Source organism: Mastacembelus armatus, chromosome 14 (genome assembly GCF_900324485.2).
Source record: "Mastacembelus armatus chromosome 14, fMasArm1.2, whole genome shotgun sequence".
In the NCBI taxonomy this organism is placed as follows: domain Eukaryota; kingdom Metazoa; phylum Chordata; class Actinopteri; order Synbranchiformes; family Mastacembelidae; genus Mastacembelus; species Mastacembelus armatus.
Genome location: NC_046646.1, coordinates 4,520,516 through 4,541,631, shown reverse-complemented (window position 1 = coordinate 4,541,631; position 21,116 = coordinate 4,520,516). Strand labels below are relative to the sequence as shown.

The 21,116-nt window shown below is 40.0% G+C and overlaps 1 protein-coding gene across 2 annotated transcripts in view; it reads left to right on the top strand.

The window, feature by feature from the left end:
- Positions 1–5,446: 5,446 nt before the first annotated feature.
- usp25 (ubiquitin specific peptidase 25) overlaps positions 5,447–21,116 on the top strand; it is a 38,225-nt gene continuing 22,555 nt past the window's right edge. For both annotated transcript variants that reach the window (XM_026329368.1, XM_026329367.1), the window contains exons 1-12: positions 5,447–5,676; positions 11,342–11,419; positions 12,104–12,248; positions 12,590–12,713; positions 13,711–13,873; positions 15,093–15,179; positions 15,829–15,966; positions 17,340–17,416; positions 17,585–17,658; positions 19,280–19,431; positions 20,486–20,613; positions 20,717–20,812. In XM_026329368.1, coding sequence (XP_026185153.1) covers positions 5,635–5,676; positions 11,342–11,419; positions 12,104–12,248; positions 12,590–12,713; positions 13,711–13,873; positions 15,093–15,179; positions 15,829–15,966; positions 17,340–17,416; positions 17,585–17,658; positions 19,280–19,431; positions 20,486–20,613; positions 20,717–20,812 — 1,304 coding nt within the window. In that variant the 5' untranslated portion in view covers positions 5,447–5,634. The remainder of the gene's footprint in view (positions 5,677–11,341; positions 11,420–12,103; positions 12,249–12,589; positions 12,714–13,710; positions 13,874–15,092; positions 15,180–15,828; positions 15,967–17,339; positions 17,417–17,584; positions 17,659–19,279; positions 19,432–20,485; positions 20,614–20,716; positions 20,813–21,116) is intronic.

Genomic DNA, 21,116 nt, shown 5'->3' with positions numbered 1-21,116 from the left:
TCTGGATGCAGCATTCTGGATTAACTGGAGGCTTTTTTATAGAGACACTGGGACATCCAGATACTAATGAGTTACAGTAATCTAGCTTTGAGGTAGCAAATGCATGGATTATTTTTTCTGCATCATTTTTGGCAATGTTGCGTTAGTAAAAAAAGGCAGTTCTGGAGATTTGTTTTATGTGTGAGTTAAAGGACATGTCCTAGTCAAAAATAACTCCAAGGATTTTCACAGTAGTGCTGGAGGCCGGGGATATGCCATCTAAAGTAGCTATAATTTTAGAAAAGCTATTTCTGAGGTTTTTAGGCCCAAATACAATAACTTCTGTTTTCTCTGAATTTAAAAGTAGAAAGTTACTGGTCATCCAGGCCTTTATGTCAGTTAGACACGCTTGAAGTCTGGTTAACTGGTTTCATAGATAGGTACAGCTGAGTGTCATCTGCATAGCAGTGGTAACTAATGGAGTGCTTCCTAATAACATTACCTAAAGGAAGCATGTACAAGGTGAACAGAATCAGTCCTAGCACCGAACCTTGTGGAACTCCATAACTAACTTTTGTGCTCGTGGAAGGTTCATCATGGACATGAACAAACTGGAATCTGTCCAATAAATAGGATTGGAACCATTTTAATGCTGTTCCTCTGATACCAGTCATATGCTCCAGGCTCTGTAATAAGATGATGTCGTCAATAGTGTCAAATGCAGCACTAAGGTCTAATAGTATAAAAATGAGTCCATTATCTGAGGCTAAGAGAAGATCGTTGGTGATTTTTCTGTACTATGATGTGCTCTAAATTGGCTACAGACCTCTATCTCTCTATCTTCTATTAGTGAAGAATAGTATGCAAATCTGGCTTCATGGAGAGATTTTTTAAAATGTTAATAGACTGTTTTTCCAGGCTAGATAAAATTCCTCTAGATTTTTGGGACGCCACTTCCTTTCCAGCCTTCGTGATGCCTGCTTTAAGGTATGAATATGTAGGTATGACTACGACAAGCCATGGCTCATCTGAGAGAGGTCTTCAGCGCCATTCGACACGCTGGAATGCAGCGGAACCCTGCAAAGTGCCAGCTGTTGCAGAGAGAGATGATGTTCCTGTGGTAGGCACAGACCCCGCTAACATACATGACCTCTGCAGTTTCCTGGGTCTGGCTTCCTACCGGCGCTTCATCAGGAATTGTGGCCTCCAACAACCAGTTTTTGGTGTCAATATGCATAAGCTACTGTGGCCACGCCGCTCCGAGGAGGTGCCTGTTATGTAGATAAACTTCCCTTCTGATGACATTCTTGTTTCCATGGCAACGTTGGGATTCTGAAGACAACGTTAGACGAAGCAAATTAAGTACAGCAACCATGCCTCATTACTCAGTCTTGTAATGCTTTTAAATAAACAGGCCAACCAACAAAAACACTAAAAAACTGTTACCTAAACATTTCCATTTTTCATACTACCAAGCAAACAGCAAGCCTGTCCTATTTGACAGTAAAAATGAGGCTATGAGTAGAGAGTACGTTAGCCAGGCAGCATTAGAGGTAGCTAACTTATGGAGCTAACATGGCTAATGTCAACACATCAATGATATAAAAAAACGTATTTAGAAATATAGAAACTCACAACTGCAAGATTGTAGGACTGCTCATGGACTGTTGGTGTGTATCAACCTCAGCTGTGAAGCGAATCCAGCATTGAACTGGCCCTCATTTTCAGAGCAGTCAGGTGAAATGGTGAACAAACTGTGAACAAAACTTTGGGGAGATTTGCTGGCATTTGTTCGTTATATATGAAATAAATCCACTCTGCCTTCTTGTCTTGTGAGTTTGGGAGTGAGAACATGGTGCTCGTTGTTAACACTTAATATCCTGAGTCACAAAATATGTGCGCTTGTGTCTTTAAAAATGCCAGTATATTTTTTGCAGTATCTCTTAGGCATTAGTTTATTGAACTTGGTGCTGCTCCCTACTAAACTGCTGTAAAAGGTAGGGGGCGCTACATATACAAGAGGAAGTGGAAAACCTATCATTTTGCGACTTCTCTTCAAAAAACATGAAAAAGGAAAAAAAGGAGGCGGTGCATCTCTTCCTCGCTTGGTGTGTGCCAACAGACACCAGACAGCCATGTAAATGTACCGAAATAGCCAAAAAGTCGATTTTGCATAATAAGGTACCTTTAAAGCTACTCTTACAGAAGCTCTGTTCTTGGCATGTCCTGTTGCTCATTGTGGACACTGTAAAGTGGGAGAAGGGGCTGTCCTCTCTCAGCATGAGGAGGGAGGAGAACGCACAGTGCCCTGAGCCATGAGGAGAGGAATTATTGTGTCATCCAACAGGAGCTTCTGGCCGTGGTGCTGGCAGAGCTGGCTCCTAACTTTCAAGCAGCCCAAAGGACAAGTGGCCTGGTGGTTGGAAGTGAAGGTATACAAATTCCAGTGGGGCAACTTTGAGCTCCACAACAACCTGCTGTACTGGCAATGGCAGGCTCTAGGGCATGGTAACATCATCCTGCAGCTCCTGGTGCCGCTGGCCCTTCAACCCAAATACTCCAGAGTGTAGAGCCAGGCCACTTTGGAAGACTCTCCACCACTTTAGGGGATGCTTCTATTGGCCTGGCTGGAGACCTCTTCTTTTCCTTTCGGCTGCTCCCTTCAGGGGTCGCCACAGTGAATCATCTGCCTCCATTCAACCCTATCCTGTGTATCCTCCTCACCCACACCAACTATCCTCATGTCCTCCTTCACTACATCCAAGAACCTCCTCTTTGGTCTTCCTCTAGGCCTCCTTCCTGGCAGCTCTAACCTCAGCATCCTTTTACCAATGTATTCACTGTCCCTCCTCTGAACATGTCCAAACCATCTCAATCTGGCTTCCCTGGCTTTTTCTCCAAAACATCTAACATGAGTTGTCCCTCTGATGTGCTCATTCCTGATCCTATCCATCATCGTCACTCCCAGGGAGAACCTCAACATCTTCAGCTCTGCTACCTCCAGCTCTGCCTGATGTCTTTCTCTCAGTGCCACTGTCTCTAAACCATACAACATTGCTGGTCTCACCACTGTCTTGTCCACCTTTCCTTTCATTCTTGCTGACACTCTTTTGTCACACATCACACCTGACACTTTCCTCCACCCGTTCCAACCTGCTTGCACACGTCTCTTCACTTTTTTTCCACACTCTCCGTTGCTCTGGACTGTTGACCCTAGGTACTTAAAATTCTCCACCTTCTTCACCTCTACTCCCTGTAACCTCACCATTCTACTTGAGTCCCTCTCATTTACACACATGTACTCTGTTTTAGTGCGGCTCAGCTTCATTCCTCTCCTTTCCAGAGCAAACCTCCACCTCTCTAGATTTTCCTTCACCTGCTCCCTGCTCTCACTACAGATGACAATGTCATCTGAAAACATCATGGTCCACGGAGATTCCTGTCTAACCTCATCTGTCAGCCTGTTCATGACCACAGCAAACAAGAAGAGGCTCAAAGCCGATTCTTGGTGCAGTCCCACCTCCACCTTGAACTCTTCTGTCACACCTACAGCACACCTCACCACTGTCTTACAGCTCTCATACATGTCCTGCATCACTCGAACATACTTCTCTGCCACTCCAGACTTCCTCATACAAAACCACAGCTCCTCTCTCGGCACCCTGTCATACGCTTTTTCCAAATCTACAAAGACACAATGCAGCTACTTCTGGCCTTCACTGTACTTCTCCATCAGCATTCTCAAAGCAAATATTGCATCTGTGGTGCTCTTTCTTGGCATGAAACCATACTGCTGCTCACAAATGCCCACTTCTGACCTCAGCCTAGCCTCCACTACTCTTTCCCATGAGTTCATTGTGTGACTCATCAGCTTTATTCCTCTGTAGTTTCCACAACTCTGCACGTCTCCCTTGTTCTTAAAGATGGGCACCAGTACACTTCTACTCCATTCCTCAGGCATCCTCTCACTCTCCAATATCTTGTTAAGTAGCCCAGTCAAAAACTCTACTGCCACCTCTCCTAAACACTTCCATACCTCCACAGGTATGTCATCAGGACCAATTGCCTTTCCACTCTTCATCCTCTTCAACGCCTTCCTCACTTCATTCTTATTGATCTTTGCTACTTCCTGCTCCACAACAGTCACCTCTTCTACTCTGTGCTCTCTAACATTTTCCTCATTCATCAACTCTTCAAAGTATTCCTTCCATTTTTCCATCACACTTGTGACATCTGTCAACACATTTCCATCCTTGTCCTTAATCACCCTAACCTGCTGCACATCCTTCCCATCTCTGTCTCTCTGCCTCACCAACCTGTACAAATCCACCTCTCCCTCCTTAGTGTCCAACCTATGATACAAATATTGGCCTGGCTGGACACAAGATGTGGAATTACATGTGCACTGCTGCAACTCCTGCCCCGCCCAGAAAGAACCAACTCAAAGCTCACATGCTCCCCTGCGCAGTACTTGGTGGTGGGGCCCTGATGGAGCAAGTGGGGGTGGACATCCTTGGCCCCTTTCCTGTCCCTAACTCTCATAACTACTATGTTCTCATGGCCATGGATTATTTTACAAAGTGCCACTATCACCACCATGTTTGGGGCTCCCCCAGAGCCAGAGGTTGTTGGGGGGACTCAACATGGACTACTTCCAAAGACTTGAGAGTATCTGTGGGTACTCCATGACTGTAGTCACCAGGTGCAGGCTGACTGGCATGCGGCAGAAAAGTGCCTATGACAGTCAGTGTCAGGGATGGGCCTTCATGCTGGGGGACAAGGTATAGGTGTACTGCTCTGCTAAGGGCAGCTTTGTTTAGGCTAAATGTCACAATATTGTTATAATATATTTCTTAAACTATGGAGTTGTAGAATCCTGTATCTGACATAGGCTATAATAAGAGGACAGAACAAAACCATTTTTTCTAAGGTTGTGATAGATATATCTACCGGTGTTTTGACAAAGTCTGTTCCCCTGTCGAGATGTAGTTCCCTTTAATTTCTTAACCTCAACCTCACCTCGTCCTAACCACAAACCGCGCTATGGACAGCACAGATTTTACAGGGGAAATCTCAAGGGGGGTACTGATTGAACAGAATTGATCGAATATGTCTAATTAGTATCCATTAACATGTATCCACATTTATCTTTCATAGGACATACACCATAGGCATGCGTCTAGCTTTCATTTTTACGTTTTTTGAACAATTAAAAAAACTATTTACAATGATTTTTTTATGTATGTATTCAGACCAAAAAAGCTAATGGTGAAATACATAACTACACTCACGACATATTGATGGTATTATACAGGTCTACGTTTACAAATGTTTTCAGATGATCCTAAATAACAATATTTGTATATACTATAGGTTTAATTTGTGAAATAGGCTTCCCCTCTAAACGCGTCTGCTACGTAATGTAGATGCAGCTCCAACAGACCTGAGTAATCGATCCCAGATCTCACCCAGGGCAGAGCAATGTTTTCATGCCTGCTGACGAGCTGTGCTAGTCACTCTGCCATGGCGCTCGTAATGTCACTGATTAAGGAGGGGACGCCATAGCATCGTGTTTTTACTCGCTTTAGGGAGCGCCATCTCGTGCGTTTTGCTACTCCTGGTTTGACTTTGATTACCTGTATCTGTGAACCGGCCATGACCGTGGAGCAGAATGTCCTGCAGCAGCACTCTCAGAAGGTAAGCTGCAGAGGCTAACATGATGGCTAGCTAACTTTAGCCTCACTGTGTGGCTACAGAGTTTTAGGGCTCGGAGTACTTGCGTAGTCAGCTACCCAGCCCCATGGTCGGGTAGGTTAGTCCTGAATGTTGTTTTATTAGGATTGAGGGACACCCGCTGATAAAGAAGCGTTTGTAAGTCTCAGGTTATTTTATTTAAGCGAGGCCCAGCGTTATCCTAGCGTAAAGCGTTAGCAGTATTTTGCTAGCTGCTGGCTAGCAATAGCTATCAGTAACGCTGGCGCTGTTTGCTTAAGTTGTTAACGAGAACTTGTAGTTCGTGTGATTTTTGTTGTTTGGCAGCGTTAGCATGCAAGGCTAACTGTGTCGTCGGTTTCAATAAATAAGGTCAAGTTCATGTTGTCAACTTTGTAGTATTGAATTGCGCTAAGCGCATAATTGTACTCCACGGGGCGTTATCGGCAACGATACTACTAAGTTGGAAGGAGTGGGTGACTGTGTTTCTGTTTTCAAATGTCTCCTGATTTACTAATCGCATATCCGATATCTTTGTTTACAAAGTGCAGCTAGTGGAGAAGGGAGAAACAGTACGCTTGGCGAGGACTGGCAACCTTCATAACCAGCCAAGAGCGTGATGGGCAATAACCGAGGAGACAGATTATTAGGTTACATTCAACAACAACTCTCAGTTTACCAAAGTGGATTAAGGGTCGACCCCTTTGCCTAGGCTCTTAGTTATGCGATTTACTCTGACCACCATGTCTGCTGTTGCGTTGCTCCGGTTAGTAATGTAACGTTATCTACTTGACTGATGTTGCTGAAAATTAAACAAGATGTTTGCCCCGCTGTTCGGTTTTAAAAGAAATAATCCTAATAAATTGTTCACAAAAGCTGTAACTTATAATAATGGTTTCCTTACACTAGTTACAGTTCAGTTACAGTTAAGTACTTAGGTTCTGCATGAAGGTCGACTGTGTTAAAACAAATCTGGCACAGCATACCAACAGAAAAATATAAGATAGCTGTGTGATTGGGCTAATTACAGTCAGCAGTCCAAAATGTTGATCACTCAAACTTAAAAGTAGCAGGGTAACACAAAGCCTATTATGCAGTCTGACCTTTTCAGGGGCTGGAATAAAAGCACAGTGAAGTTGGCTTAAAGTGGACTAATATATTTTTTTCAGATACTTAACATAAAAAAAATGGATTTTTAAAAATATGTTACACATTTTTACAATAATTATGTGAATTTGTTCAGATCTGATTGTTTTGACAGTACATGAGTGTGATTATAGTTATTGCTCCATCATTAGAGTGGCTGCAGGGCGTGGCACCTGTTTTCAAGAAGTACAGTTTGTTTTGGTTTGCAACTCCTTCACATGCACATGCAAAACAGCTGCAATAGCTCGCAAGTAGATTGACTGGGGATACCCCTGTCTGCAAGCTGTTTTCAGAGCCTCAAAGTTGTCCCCTGTGTCATGTTGACAATTCTGTGGGGTTATTCACAAGCTGTCTTTTAATGGCTGAAGACCAGTGTGCCCGTCATATCACATGGAGATGACAATTACATGTGTCTGTGTGTGTTCATGTATGAGTAGCTGCTGTTGTGGTTTACTTGGCCCAAATCTGCTGATTACCTGGATCAGGTGTGTTCAGTCAATTAGAAACTGTAAGGGCATGGATTGTTGGAAAACCTGCAGCACAGTAGCTCTCGAGGACCAGAGTTGGAGACCACTACCCTAGAAGGTCGTCGAAGGTGGAAGAATTTAGGCCTCTTATGTTGGAAACTATAGTGGACACCAGAGGTGGCAAAAGTACTCACATTCTATACTTAAGTAGAAGATACTTCCAGATACTTGTGTGAAAAAAGACTGGTAAAAGTAGAAGTACTGACTCAACTCCTTACTCAGGTAAAAGTAAGAAAGTACAGGGTCTGAAATGTACTTAAGTAAAAAAGTAAAATGTTTTTTTGCCGTCAGTGATAGACAATACATCTTTTGATAACTCCACAAAACAAAAAAAAAGTTTGACATGAAAAAACAGAAAATTCTTCTTCTTTCATTAACAACCTACACAGTGCTGGTGCAAGGAACAAAACACAATGCTTTTACCATGAATCATTCTTGAAGCCGACAACATCGAATAGTTGTTTTAAATACTAGTACTTTTAAATACAGCCATGGATGGGGAATGTCTTGCTTTTCCGAATCTGCTGCATCGTCGTCAGACTTGGCAACACTGCTTGGATCCGTTTCTTCCTCCATGTTGCACTGCAAGTTTTCTCTCCATCATAACCTGTACACTCACTCGATTTCCGTCTCTAGTTACGTCATGTCGTCATCCACAGAGGATGAAAAAGCAACAAGCCTATTTTGATCATGTAAGGAGGAGAAAGTACAGATATTTCTGTTTAAATGTAGGGAGTAAAAGTAAAGAGTGGTTAGAAAAATAAATACTCAAGTAAAGTACAGATACCTGAACAATCTACTTAAGTACAGTAACAAAGTATTTGTACTTCATTACTTCCCCCCTCTGGCGGACACATGCCATTCTGATATTGTTGTTTGTGTTGGTGCTCATCTGTAAATGCATATTTTTCAGATTCTTAGGTTTTTGCGATAATGTTATCATGAAGATGATAATTAATCTTCATTTGTTTTTTGTTACAATTTTACATTGAGAGAATCAGTTTTAATAGTAATCCTAATGAGCTGGAATCTTCAATTAATTCTTGGGAAACAATATGCAATTTGTCTACAGTGTGTAACTAGTAATTTTTTAATATAGTAATCTATATATTTCATAAATCGGCAAATGTAATCACATTAACATTAGACACTCCAATTTATTTCCAGGGCAGATAGCTTGTGAAAATGCTTTCAGTGCATAATGTTGTGGGTGCATGACTGATGCCTCTGTATACAGTGCATCCGGAAAATATTCAGTGTTTCACTTTTGCGAATATTTATGTACATGTGATTTTTTTTTTTTTTTTTTTTTTGTTGTTTTTTATTTTTACCAAATTTGCAAAGATTTCAAACAAACATATTTCCCATTGTCATTATGGGGTATTGTTTGTAGATTTTTGAGGAAAATATTGAAATCCATTTTAGAATAAGGTTGTAACATACCAAAATGTGGAAAAAGTTTCAGTTTATTTAACCCTGAAAGTGGTGTTCTAGGTGTGACGTAAGGGGCCAACACAAACCTCCGTTGTGATCAACACTTCCCAACTTTGGCTTTGACTACCTAATAGTAAATGTAGTTTCTTTAATTTAACTTGTATTATGTGACTATGCACAGTGTTGGATTTTCAGTGTTTGTTTGTTAGTTTGACTACTGTTTTTATATCTAAACTGTATTGGCATCAGGACTTGCATAAGCTGTAATTTCTCACTTTATCCCTTCTGCCAGCCAGCTGGCATTTTGGTGGTTAAGAAAAGACTATAATTTCTAAATCACTGTGCTGTTTTGCAGCTCTTGACAGCACAACAAGTAATGTCTTGGACCCCTACAGAATATGGTTGGAGCTAATAATCCTTAAATATTACTGTAAACCAAATTTTCTGCATGTGGCAATGTTCACATTTCAGCCAATTTGAGAATTATTTTTCCAAGAACTAGAGAAGTCCATTTTCTTTTAGAGTTGAGTACTTTTGAGTTGGTAAATTACAGTGTTGGTTATTTATATAACATCTGGACCAAATTTCGTTAACTTTATCATTTCACATTCAGAGGGTAAATGCATCCCCTGCATGAGAGCAGAGCACAAAAGTCCTGTTAGATGAAAGCCTGTGTTATTTGCTTGGCGTGCTTCGCTCCTAGGCATGACTGTTTTTACTGCTTTTTGTCTAATAGCTGCAGCAAAATCATTGAAAGTGTTCTAAAATGCCCATTAAGTAGATCGTGCGCAGTGTTGACATAGATGTATGCTGTGCAGTCAGTTTATGGTGTATGAAAACAATCTACAGTAATGAGTCCTAAATCATTGAAGACCATTTTAAAATGTTATACAGCTGTTGCCTGGTTCACTTGTAAAAGCTACAGTCTGTCTTCCTCTCACCCAAGAGTAAAGACTTCTACCTTGGATGCTGACACTAAGTGCACTTTTCCATTATTTATAGTGCATTTGTAGGTTAGGTGAGTGTGGTAAGGCCATGCAGTCCAGCTGGGTTTGACATAGGGGATGGGTTCAGAGTTTATTTTGTATCCACTTCCAAGTTGGTAAAATACCTGGATTTGTTAACCTTCATTAACAAACGAAACCCTCATTGATGTTTCATTTACTTTATTGTTTAGGTTACACTCTTTTGTTTTCTCTGACACTATAGACATCACCAAAGGAAAAGAAAAGTACAGAAAGTGGTGATAACTAAGCTACTCTGTTGTAAACAAACATTATGCTCTGTATTATATATCAAAGTTCACAAAAAAAACCCCCCACTGCTGTACACATGTCAAACAAGTATCGTGCATGTCAAATATAAGTAATTTGTTTAGTTGGTATTTAGTGACGTAGAATTATTATTACTTTCAGTGTTGATTTTGGCATCCACAGTTTCAGCAGCTGAACTGTAATAATGGGGATCCTGCCTTAGTTCCTCAACTACAAGTTAGATATATATGGTGATTTCTCATTATGTGGAGAAGGGTGTTATGGGTAACTGGAGGTCACACAAACCTGCTGCACACATATCACAAGTCTCAGCAATTTGTGTACTCCTGTGTCAAATAAGTTGATTGGTTGATTCACCTTAATGTCACAAGCAACAGAGGAAGTTGGGAAGTAAAATATAAACCTATGTTTTAAAAACAAAATTCCTCTTTAAGCCATTTAATATTGCTGTCCTTCTTGTTCCTATCCTGCCCACATATGTTTTTTAAATCCAAATTTGCTTCACCAGTGGATGATTAAGTAATTTATACTATCAGGAGGGTGGCATTGATTCCTGTTTCCAAATTCACTGACCTATGTCATAAAAGTGGAAAAGAAACTGTGTCTCAAAATCATGGATGTATTAAGGTAAATATGTCTCAAATATGTTTTCTTATGTGCATCATGGAGAATCATAATGTCAGCTTGATATTGTGATTAATTGTTGCCTTACATTTATTTTATACTGATTCTTGATATTGGTTGTATGGAACCACATTTGAGAAACTCTGACAAGAACATTTGAAAGCTTTGCTTCAAAATAATTATAATATTAAATGATTATCAGAATAGTTGTGGAATAAGTTTCTACCCATTGTTTAATTGACTGATTATTGCACCTCTAATTCCTAATGTTTTTTTCATATAACTTCATGACCAATACTTAAAAGTAATTACAACAAAGTTTAGATTACATTTTTTTATTATTATTTTAAACTTTCCTCTTTGGCCTCAGGGGAATAGAGTAGATATCTAGCTGTCACTCTAGACCAGGCGTGCCCAGTTCTCGTCCTCAAGGGCCACTGTCCTGCTTGTTTCCAACTATCCCTGCCCTACCCCCTGCTCTAGGCATTTTATAGCCAAATAAATTGTTGTGCTTGCCTTTTTCACCCCTAAATTGTGCTTCTTTAACATTGTTTTTTAAGAACCTGAACCTTTTGTAGACTCCTCTTTCATCATGCTCTGCTCTTAACTGCCATGCCTTTTGCTCTCCTCTTTTCTCTTCAATAGCACCAGCAGACGCTACTAAACCAGTTGAGGGAGGTCACGGGCACGACGGACATTCAGCTGCTTCAGCAGGCTCTGCAGGTACATCTGAGTTGACACAGGCATATTTGTATACACACTTTTTCCTTGGTGTTTGGCTTAGTCTTTTTCATACACACACACACACACACACACACACACACACACACACACACACACACACACACACACACACACACACACATACACATACATACATACACATATATACATATTTAGATATAGCTTAATGCAGACATGGTTTCTTTGTTTTCAAGCTGTTTTCATATAGTTCAGAAAAACAACACATGGAAAAATTAGCGTCATCCCTCAGAAGCATCATCACATGTTCTGTTCCTGTGAGACACATTTCATGTATGACACAGGTGTGAAGCTTGTCTAACCCAAACTCGAGTTTGGCCCATGAGACTGACACAGGTTCATCTCTGTTTATCACTGTACACCGAATGTACAGGTAGTGCAGCACATTGCTACAAGACCATACAATTATACAATGTTACATTAAATACAGACCAAATGAAGTTTTTCAATTTCAGGTGTTTTGTGTGAAATCATCTTACTGCAGTTTTTTTATAGATCAGCAGTTGTGTTTATGAGCTGTTAACATGCATGATACAAAAAGTCTTACCAAGGACCTAAAGAACCAAAAAGTCATGTTTGTGATAATTATTTCACTGTGTTCATCCCCAATTAACATTAGTTTAAACAAGCATAATCTTGCTACAGGTGAGCAATGGAGACCTGGGCGAGGCTGTGACCTTTCTGACTGAGAAGAATGCTAAGGTTCCTTTGCAGGATGAAACAACCTACTACCAGACATCCCAGGTTGCCAGTGACAGATACATCAGTGTGGGCAGTCAGGCAGACACAAGTGAGCAACCTCCACAGAGCTTCTAGAGATTGAAAGGAAATATAAAAATAGGAGCTTTGTTTTCAGTTTTATAACAAGGGCCCAATTGATGTAAATTGTGTGTACGTAATTTTAAATGTATATCAGAGCAATTTTACAACTTTGTTTTATCTTGTCAGTATGGTGTGTCATATTAATATAATAGCCCAAAAACGTAACACTATGTCAAAAAAGAAATTGTGAAAAAAGCATAAGGTTTTTGAATATTTCCCTCAACTTTTTTAGTGTAAACCATGAAGATAAAACCTGTGGTAATGCAAACCACATGACCACCTGTTGGTGTGTATGCTTTGCTAATACAGACGTCATTGACTTGACTGGGGACGATAAAGATGACCTGCAGAGGGCTATTGCCCTCAGCCTGGAGGAGTCCAACAGGGCATTCAGGGAGACAGGGATCACTGATGAGGAGCAGGCCATCAGCAGGTGGGCTCCACAGCATTGTGACTAAAAACAAATATGCCAAGAAATCCTGGATTCCACATCTGACCAAACTGTTACAAAAACAGCTCATAGCATTGGATGAATATCCAGACTTGACACCTACAGTGGCATGTGAAAGTATGGGCAACCCTAGTCAACATCTCTGTTAATGTGAACAGTTAAGCAAGTGGAAGATGAAATGATCTCCAATTTTTGTCTTTTACATTTTCAAAATAACAGAAAAGGAAACAGGTCCACAGCAAAAGTTTGGGCACCCTGCATAGTAGCAGCCCCTTTGGCAAGTATTTGTACCATTTGTAGAAGCCATTCTCTTTTCAATTTCAGGCTTGTGTAAATGTTCTTTCATAAAATTCAGATGCTGAATTTAAATTAAATATTTGTTGCATACACTTATATGCTACAATTCTGCGTAATTCATCTACAGTGAAAAAATAAGACCACTATTGTAATAAGTATAGGAAGGTTAAATCACACACAACTGCCACATAATAGTTCCTAACAACAGATCTGTCCTATCAAATAGTAACAGGCTTGAAATTAAGTAGTTTTTAAATTGGGTTTTGCAATATTTTAGACATATCCAGACTAGATTTGAGGTTTATTGTTGTCTGAACAGGCACATTTTAGAGGCATTATGGTGGAATGAATGTTTAGACTAGTCATCACTTGAAGCCATTCATACAGAGATTTGTATCGGGTGGGGAGCTCTGTGACATGGTTTTGTTTTTTGGTAGATAATGAAGCATGAGATTTGAAAGTTACACTCAACCTTTTAGGAAGCATATTTTGGTGCAGTGCGGGAACCAGTGAATGACAAGGGGTTCAGGAAACCCAGTCTGCAAAGTTGAGTTGTATATAAAGCAGGTATTCCTGTTTATAGAGGCATGGCAATGCATGATACTTTTTTGCCTCATTAGATAGGTAAACAGCATTTGTTACTTTTTAATAAATTGTGTTTGTATTTTCCCTTTATTTTTAGAGTTCTAGAGGCCAGCATAGCAGAGAACAAGGCGAGTCTAAAACGTACCCACACAGAAGTATGGAGCGACTCACCCAACCCCCACGACAGGAAGAGGATTGACAACTGCCCTGTGGGGCTGAAAAATGTTGGCAATACCTGCTGGTTCAGTGCTGTCATACAGGTGGGCACTAATCACTGGCACTCAAGGAACAAATGAAAGACATTGTTTTAAAATAAAATAACCCTTTTCTACTGAGTTTTTTCTAGTTGTGCTACAACAAAGTTCTTTGGAATTCTTGACTTCTGCTTTAGTACATTCCTATTTGGTTGCATGTAGTAGTAATGCTACACTCTTTTTAACAAAAAGGGGTCTGAATACTTATAGAGTGGAAAGTACTGCAAACACCAGCAAATTTAAGCATTGCTTTCAAAACATCTTTTAATAGAATGTGACCTGTGATAAAATATGCCAGATGAACACTGGATACACTATCACATGTTGCCTGACTCCTGTGTGTAATGTAATCCTCACCCTTGAGAAGAAGGCAGTGAGCTTAGTGCACTTACAAAACTGGAGTAAACAGTTTACTCTTGGTGTTATGCCTCTTGTACATGAAGTTAGTATTTCCAAATCTTAATAGTTTTTTTTAAAAATATATTTATATGTAAAACATAAATTAAACATTATAAGCCTACATCAAAGTGGTGAGCACAAGTATTTCTTGTTTTTGCTACCACTGCTGTCAAAAGTTGGATATTCTGGGTCTATAGTTGTTTTTTTCTTTTTTTAGATGCAACAAAATCACACAACCAAGTGTGATTTTGCTTTATATGTAAAAAATTCATAATACATGAGTGTTTGCATGCACCCTCGACTTTCTTGCTTTTTACCTTATGCTGTTCTATACTTTTATCACATTATGCAAATAAGCATCGTCTACATAATATTCCAAGTTGTAGAGAAAGCAATCAATTTTACATTGTATTTGTGTATAATCCTGCTTCACTGTCTGTTTAATGAATTAGAATATGCATGTTACAACATGACTTGAGTGTGTTACAGAGGAAAGAAGTGTTCATGTATGCAGATTCTATGACTAAAAATGAATCTGTTAATTTGGAAAAATTACACAAGTAGATGGTAAATGTGTCCTGGTCATGTTGTTTACAGTGTAGTCTAAATAATATGAAAGTTTAAGTCTCATAGCAGTTATTCCTGTGCCAATACTGTTAAGAGTAGAATGTCACAGTAAAAGGTCTCAAGGCATGTTATGCCTGTTACATTAAAATACTGTATTTTACAATGCAGTTAATTAGGATTGTACTGATATAAAACAACGTAGTAGGCCAAGGCTGGCTTATCATTGTATCACATGTTTTTATCTCTCTTCAACCTGAAGTCTCTGTTCAACCTGCTGGAGTTCCAGAGGCTGGTGCTGAACTACTCTCCACCAGCCAGAGTCCATGACCTGCCTCGTAACCAGAAGGTAAGGCACCACCTGTCCTCCCAGGTCCTCAACAAAGGAAGTAACAAACACCAGATGTGATTTCTTTTAATGCTTTTTAGTTTGATGTGTGTCACACGAGCTTTGTTTATATCATAGCAGCCCTTTTTTTGACCCTGTCAGAGATGTGAGCTGCCATTCACAGCTGTGTCACTATGAAAACATTTTAGCCATATTTTAGTCTAAGGCCTTCACCATAGGCCTCATGGGGCATTTACACAATTTAAATAGATATATTTAACAAGGGAAAGTATGGGGGAAAAACAATCCCATATACTTTCCAGTTAACACAGCAGCAAGTTGGGTGTTTTACATAACTTTTTGGAAATATGAAGGTTAGCTCATGTTGACATGGTTTTAAATTGCTGAACTGGTATTTGGGCGTATTATATTATTAATGCTGAATATGTGACGTCATATCTGACAGTGAAGAATGATTCATTGTGGGCAGATACCACAACTTAGGCGCACTATATTATTAAATGTTTTTCCAAACAAATGAAAGCTTTGCAAATTGGGAATATATCTCAAAAGAATGAAAGAACAAAAACCTGATTAATGGTAAACAAAACATAAAGACATAACACTGAAGTCTGAATTAGTAAGTTGTGAATTGGATTGTTTTCACTAGGAGTACAGGAACCTGCCCTTCATGCAGGAGCTGAGGAACCTCTTCTCCCTCATGGTGGGCTCCAAGAGGAAATATGTGGATCCGTCACGAGCTGTGGCAATTCTTAAAGATGCCTTCAAGTCCAGCGAGTCCCAGCAGGTAACCCTCTTTCTGCCAAACCTTCCTTGATGTAATGACTTTGCAAATAACTACTACTTCAGTATCTATTACTGTTACATCAGGGAGAGAACTTCTCTGGATAGCACCTGTATTGCTTGGAAAATGTGTCACATGGCAGTTTTGACCTGGCACATAATTTGCCTAAGAATGTAGCAATAACGCTGCGCTTGCTTACCTCCATTTCTAAAATTGTTTTCTGTGTGAGAGAAGGTCCTCACAGACATTAATCACTCTCTGCAGCTGGGCATATCTTAAATCTAACAACACTCAGTAATGATGCAAAGTCTAATCTTCCATTAAGTCGAATTTTAAAGAAACTGGCCATTGTGTAATTAAGTGTTTTTTAATCAAACAATAGTTTGCTAGTCCCAGCTAGCAAACCCTCTCACTAGGTAACCCTCTCACCAACATTCCATTGATGAGAGGCAGGCGGGCAAAGTCTCACTTTCATTCCTATAGGAATTTTTCAGTCACCAGTTAACCTAAACTACATGTCTTTGAATGTTCTCCCTGTATCTGTGTGGGTACTCCAGCTTCCTCCTACAGACCAAACTTCCAACAGAAAGAAACCTAGAACCCTTCTGCTGTAAACCGTCAGTGGTAACCACAGCTTATTAGGTTTTATTGACCAGTTAAATTGTTTTAGTGGTTTCTTATTGCTTTGTTTATAAGTTTTTGTTTTGGAACAGCTGCTTTGAAATATTCCATATAAATTATTTATTATTGTACTTTCTGGGACTTAAGACTAATATAATGGTTACCTATAATGTAAAATGTTTCAGTCAACTTTTGTCTTTTGTGCCATCAGACTTAAAGAAAGTGAAAGATTCACATAGGAACATCGGTGTTTGTTAATATCATTATTTCTATAGTGGTATAGAAAATAAATATTTTTTTCCTCTTTGCACACATACAAAAAAAATGTATATTCATTATCCCCTTATTGTGCCTAGACCTTTCAGCCTAAGGCTTGACAGCTCATTTTGATTGTTTTTCTACCCAGCTATGTTGAATCCAAGATGCGGAACATCTCTTATTTACAGTAGAACAACAGGGAAGATTAAGCATTTACAACCTTAACTCTAAACTTGTGTTTCTGCAGAGGTTACTTGTCACTCATGCTACTCCTCTAAATATTAGTCAAGTTGAATAGACATTGGTCTGTATTATTGGGTGGCATAGATGTATATGAGAAAGTGGCCCCAGGTTATACACATTCCTTGTTGATATTCTGCAACTGAGCTCCGCTGTGGGTGCATTTCACACCAGTGGTTTCACTCTGTGACCCTCATGTCCTAAAGGCAGTCCTGTAATAGATAATTTTGTACATTTGTCTGTGCTTTCCTCAACAGCAGGATGTGAGTGAGTTCACCCACAAGCTGCTGGACTGGCTGGAGGATGCCTTCCAGATGAAGGCTGAAGAAGACAGGTAACTAAATGGCAAGAATGAATATCATACAGTAGGCTGTGGTGCTAATGGGTGACAAATTCTGAGCAGGATATCAAATGTAGATTCCTAGGTTGAACTGAAAGAGAAATGTCTCCTCTAAAAAACTGTCATGTGTTTTTGAACAGAATGGTTATTGTTTGTTTTCAGGGAGGGTGAGAAGCCAAAGAATCCCATGGTGGAACTTTTTTATGGACGCTTCCTTGCTGTGGGTGTCCTGGAAGGTGAGAAAAGATGTTAGCACCAAAAAAAAAAAAAAGAAAGAAAGAAAAATGGGGATAACCAGAGAATTGCAAAGAGATTAAACATTAAGTCTAAATTCAGTGTTCAGAAATCAAGCAAGTTCTTGCCCTTAGTAATGAAAGGTGACCTTGTCTTAATGAGATGTGGTCCATGTAAAACAGGAGAGCTGGTCCATTGATTGTGGAAGACCTTGATGGGTGACTGACATTGCGCTTATTATGCATGACAATACTGGCACAGAGCCACCAAAAACATGGCCAGTGGAATGTGCTGCACATGAAATGACCTTAGTGCCTCATCTGCATGTCCACTAGCGACTCCTCTCCTCCTCTTTGTTGCTGGTATAGGGAACTCTTTGCAGCTGTTGAAGTACAGTGGTGTGAAGAAGTGTTTGCCCCCTAAACCTAATAACTGGTTGGGCCACCCTTAGCAGCAACAACTGCAATCAAGCGTTTGCGATTACTTGCAATGAGTCTGTTACAGCACTGTGGAGGAATTTTGGTCCACTCATCTTTGCAGAATTATTGTAAATCAGCCACATTGGAGGGGTTTCAAGCATGAACCACCTTTTTAAGGTCATGCTACAGCATCTCAGTTGGATTCAGGTCAGGACTTTGACTAGGCCACTTCAAAGTCTTCATTTTGTTTTTCTTCAGCCATTCAGAGGTGGAGCTGGTGTGTTTTGGATCATTGTCCTGCTGCCGAACCCAAGTTCGCTTCAGCTTGAGGTCACGAACAGATGGCCGGACATTCTGCTTCAGGATTTTTTGGTAGACAGCAGAATTCATGGTTCCATTTATCACAGCAAGTCTTCCAGGTCCTGAAGCAGCAAAACAGCCCCAGACCATCACACTACCACCACCATATTTTACTGTTGGTATGATGTTCTTTTTCTGAAATGCAGTGTTACTTTTACACCAGACGTAATGGTACACACACCTTCCAAAAAATTAAACTTTTGTCTCGTCAGTCCACATAGTATTTTCCCAAAAGTCTTGGGGATCATCAAGATGTTTTCTGGCAAAACTGAGACGAGCCTTTATGTTGTTTTTGCTCAGCAGCCGTTTTCGTCTTGGAACTCTGCCATGCAGACCATTTTTGCCCAGTCTCTTTCTTATGGTGGAGCCATGAACAGTGATCTTAACTGAGGCAAGTGAGGCCTGCAGTTCTTTGGGTTTGTTGTTGTGGGGTCTTTTGTGACCTCTTGGATGAGTCGTCGCTTGGGGTAATTGTGGTTGGCCGGCCACTCCTGGGAAGGTTCTCCACTGTTCCATGTTTTTGCCATTTGTAGATAATGGCTCTCACTGTGGTTTGCTGCAGTCCCAAACCAGTGTAAAATAGCTTGTGTTTGTGCCTTTTTTCATGCTCTTCCTCTTTCCAACTCTTCTTTCGTACACCTTTGACCTATGTGTATTACATGAAGCTGTCTTTTTTTTTTTTCTCACATGGTGATGACACAGCTGCTTAGACAATTGCAAGGAAAAAGAGCACTTTGTCTAAGTAGACATTGTTTATGTTCTCAAATGCTGTTTTACTTTGGTGAGCAGTTACAGTTATCAGTGCTTATGTGTTCGTCGTTGTTGTGCATGTGTAATTTTACAGGTAAAAAATTTGAAAACACTGAGATGTTTGGGCAGTACCCCTTGCAAGTGAATGGCTTCAAGGATCTTCATGAGTGTCTTGAAGCAGCCATGATTGAGGGTGAGATCGAGTCCCTGCACTCAGCTGAAAACTCTGCTAGGTCTGGACAAGAGGTCAGTGCCAACTGAGGATGACAGCAGTTATTAGGAAATTTAGATGTTAATTTTCAGATGATGTACATATTTGAAGCAGTTAGATTAAATGTACAAGTTGCAATAGCAACTAATAACTAACATTGACACGAGTCACATGTATAATGTCAATCATTAGAAATGCATTCCCATTGATATTTGACTTACATGGTTGCATCGTAATAGAAAATTAAAATACTTGAATTTAAAACATTTATTGTTTATTATTGCAAGCTAGTCAAAATCATTTTATTGTTGCCCAACCAAAACTGAAAAAGCTGCTACCTCCTTTTGCATACCCAAATTAAACTAGCTGTTGTACTTATATTTTAAGGGTTATATTAATGAGCTTAGTATCATTGGAAAGGAAACACTTTCTAGTTTATTGTGACTATATTCAAATTTGACGATTTTTGGTAATGCATATAGAAACACAGTTTCTACAGTTTCGGGCCCACCTGTGGGCCCAGGTAGGGAAAGTGTTTTAAGAGAAGACTGCGGTTAAATATTGGGATTAGGTAATGGGTCGTCTCTACAGATCCAGCCGCCTTGCCCTTGCGTGACACCTGTGCTATTGTGGGTTTGAACTCTGGTTAGCTGTAGCCTTGCCTACGCTGTCCCACAGCAGCTGGGAGCAACTAATTACCAGCACAGTACACAGATAGATACAGCTCTGAGCCTTCTGGAAAAGCAGCCATCAGCATGAGGGAGGGAGCATTAGAGACAGCAGGAGTTGGAAGAATACAAGCAATACAAGGGGTTTCCCTATAAAGGTGGTTAGGGAGCTTGGTAATTCATAGTGCTTTACTTAGGAAAAGATGGGCATTAGAACATCATGATAAGCATTAAAATTAATTACAAGAAAATAAAAATAAGAAATAGTTACAATAATATACATAAAATGAAAGTGTAAGCATCTAAAAAATCTTCTCCTAACGACTTGCAAACCAAATGTTGTCTATTAGTCTTTAGCAAATTCAATAATCTAACATTGTAAAAGATGTAATGACAGTATCACCATTCAATTTTCTTTTAGCACTGGTTCACAGAGCTCCCTCCTGTGTTGACCTTTGAACTGTCAAGATTTGAGTTCAACCAAGCACTAGGACGTCCTGAGAAGATCCACAACAAGCTTGAGTTCCCATCTATGCTCTACATGGACAGGTGATAGAAATCTCAACACTCGTGACACGTTAGAATCTGCTGTCTCTCTGTAAAGAACAGTTAAGTCTCTTGACAGCCTCTGCTGTGATCTTTTCATTATTAGGTACATGGACAGGAACAGGGAGATAACCAGGATCAAGAGGGAGGAAATCAGAAGGCTGAAAGAGCATCTGACTGTGCTCCAGCAGCGACTGGAGAGGTACTACTTGTCTACCACCTCTACTCATCATCTCTTATTAGCCCTTCTTACACTGCTTGTTCAAGGCAAGACTATTGCACCAATTTGCTGCCACGTCACTCTCTAATAAACAGACAAGACTGAATTAATCATCTTTGGGCCACAGAAACAAAGAGAAAAGTATCAGTAGTTACCTTGTCTCTTTCTCTAATATCTAAAAATCAGGTTAGAAACCTAGGGGTATTAATGGACTCAGATTTAACAGCCATATTAACCCTCTGGGGTCGACGCACGCGCCAGCGCGTTTTGACGCATCCTTTCCTGA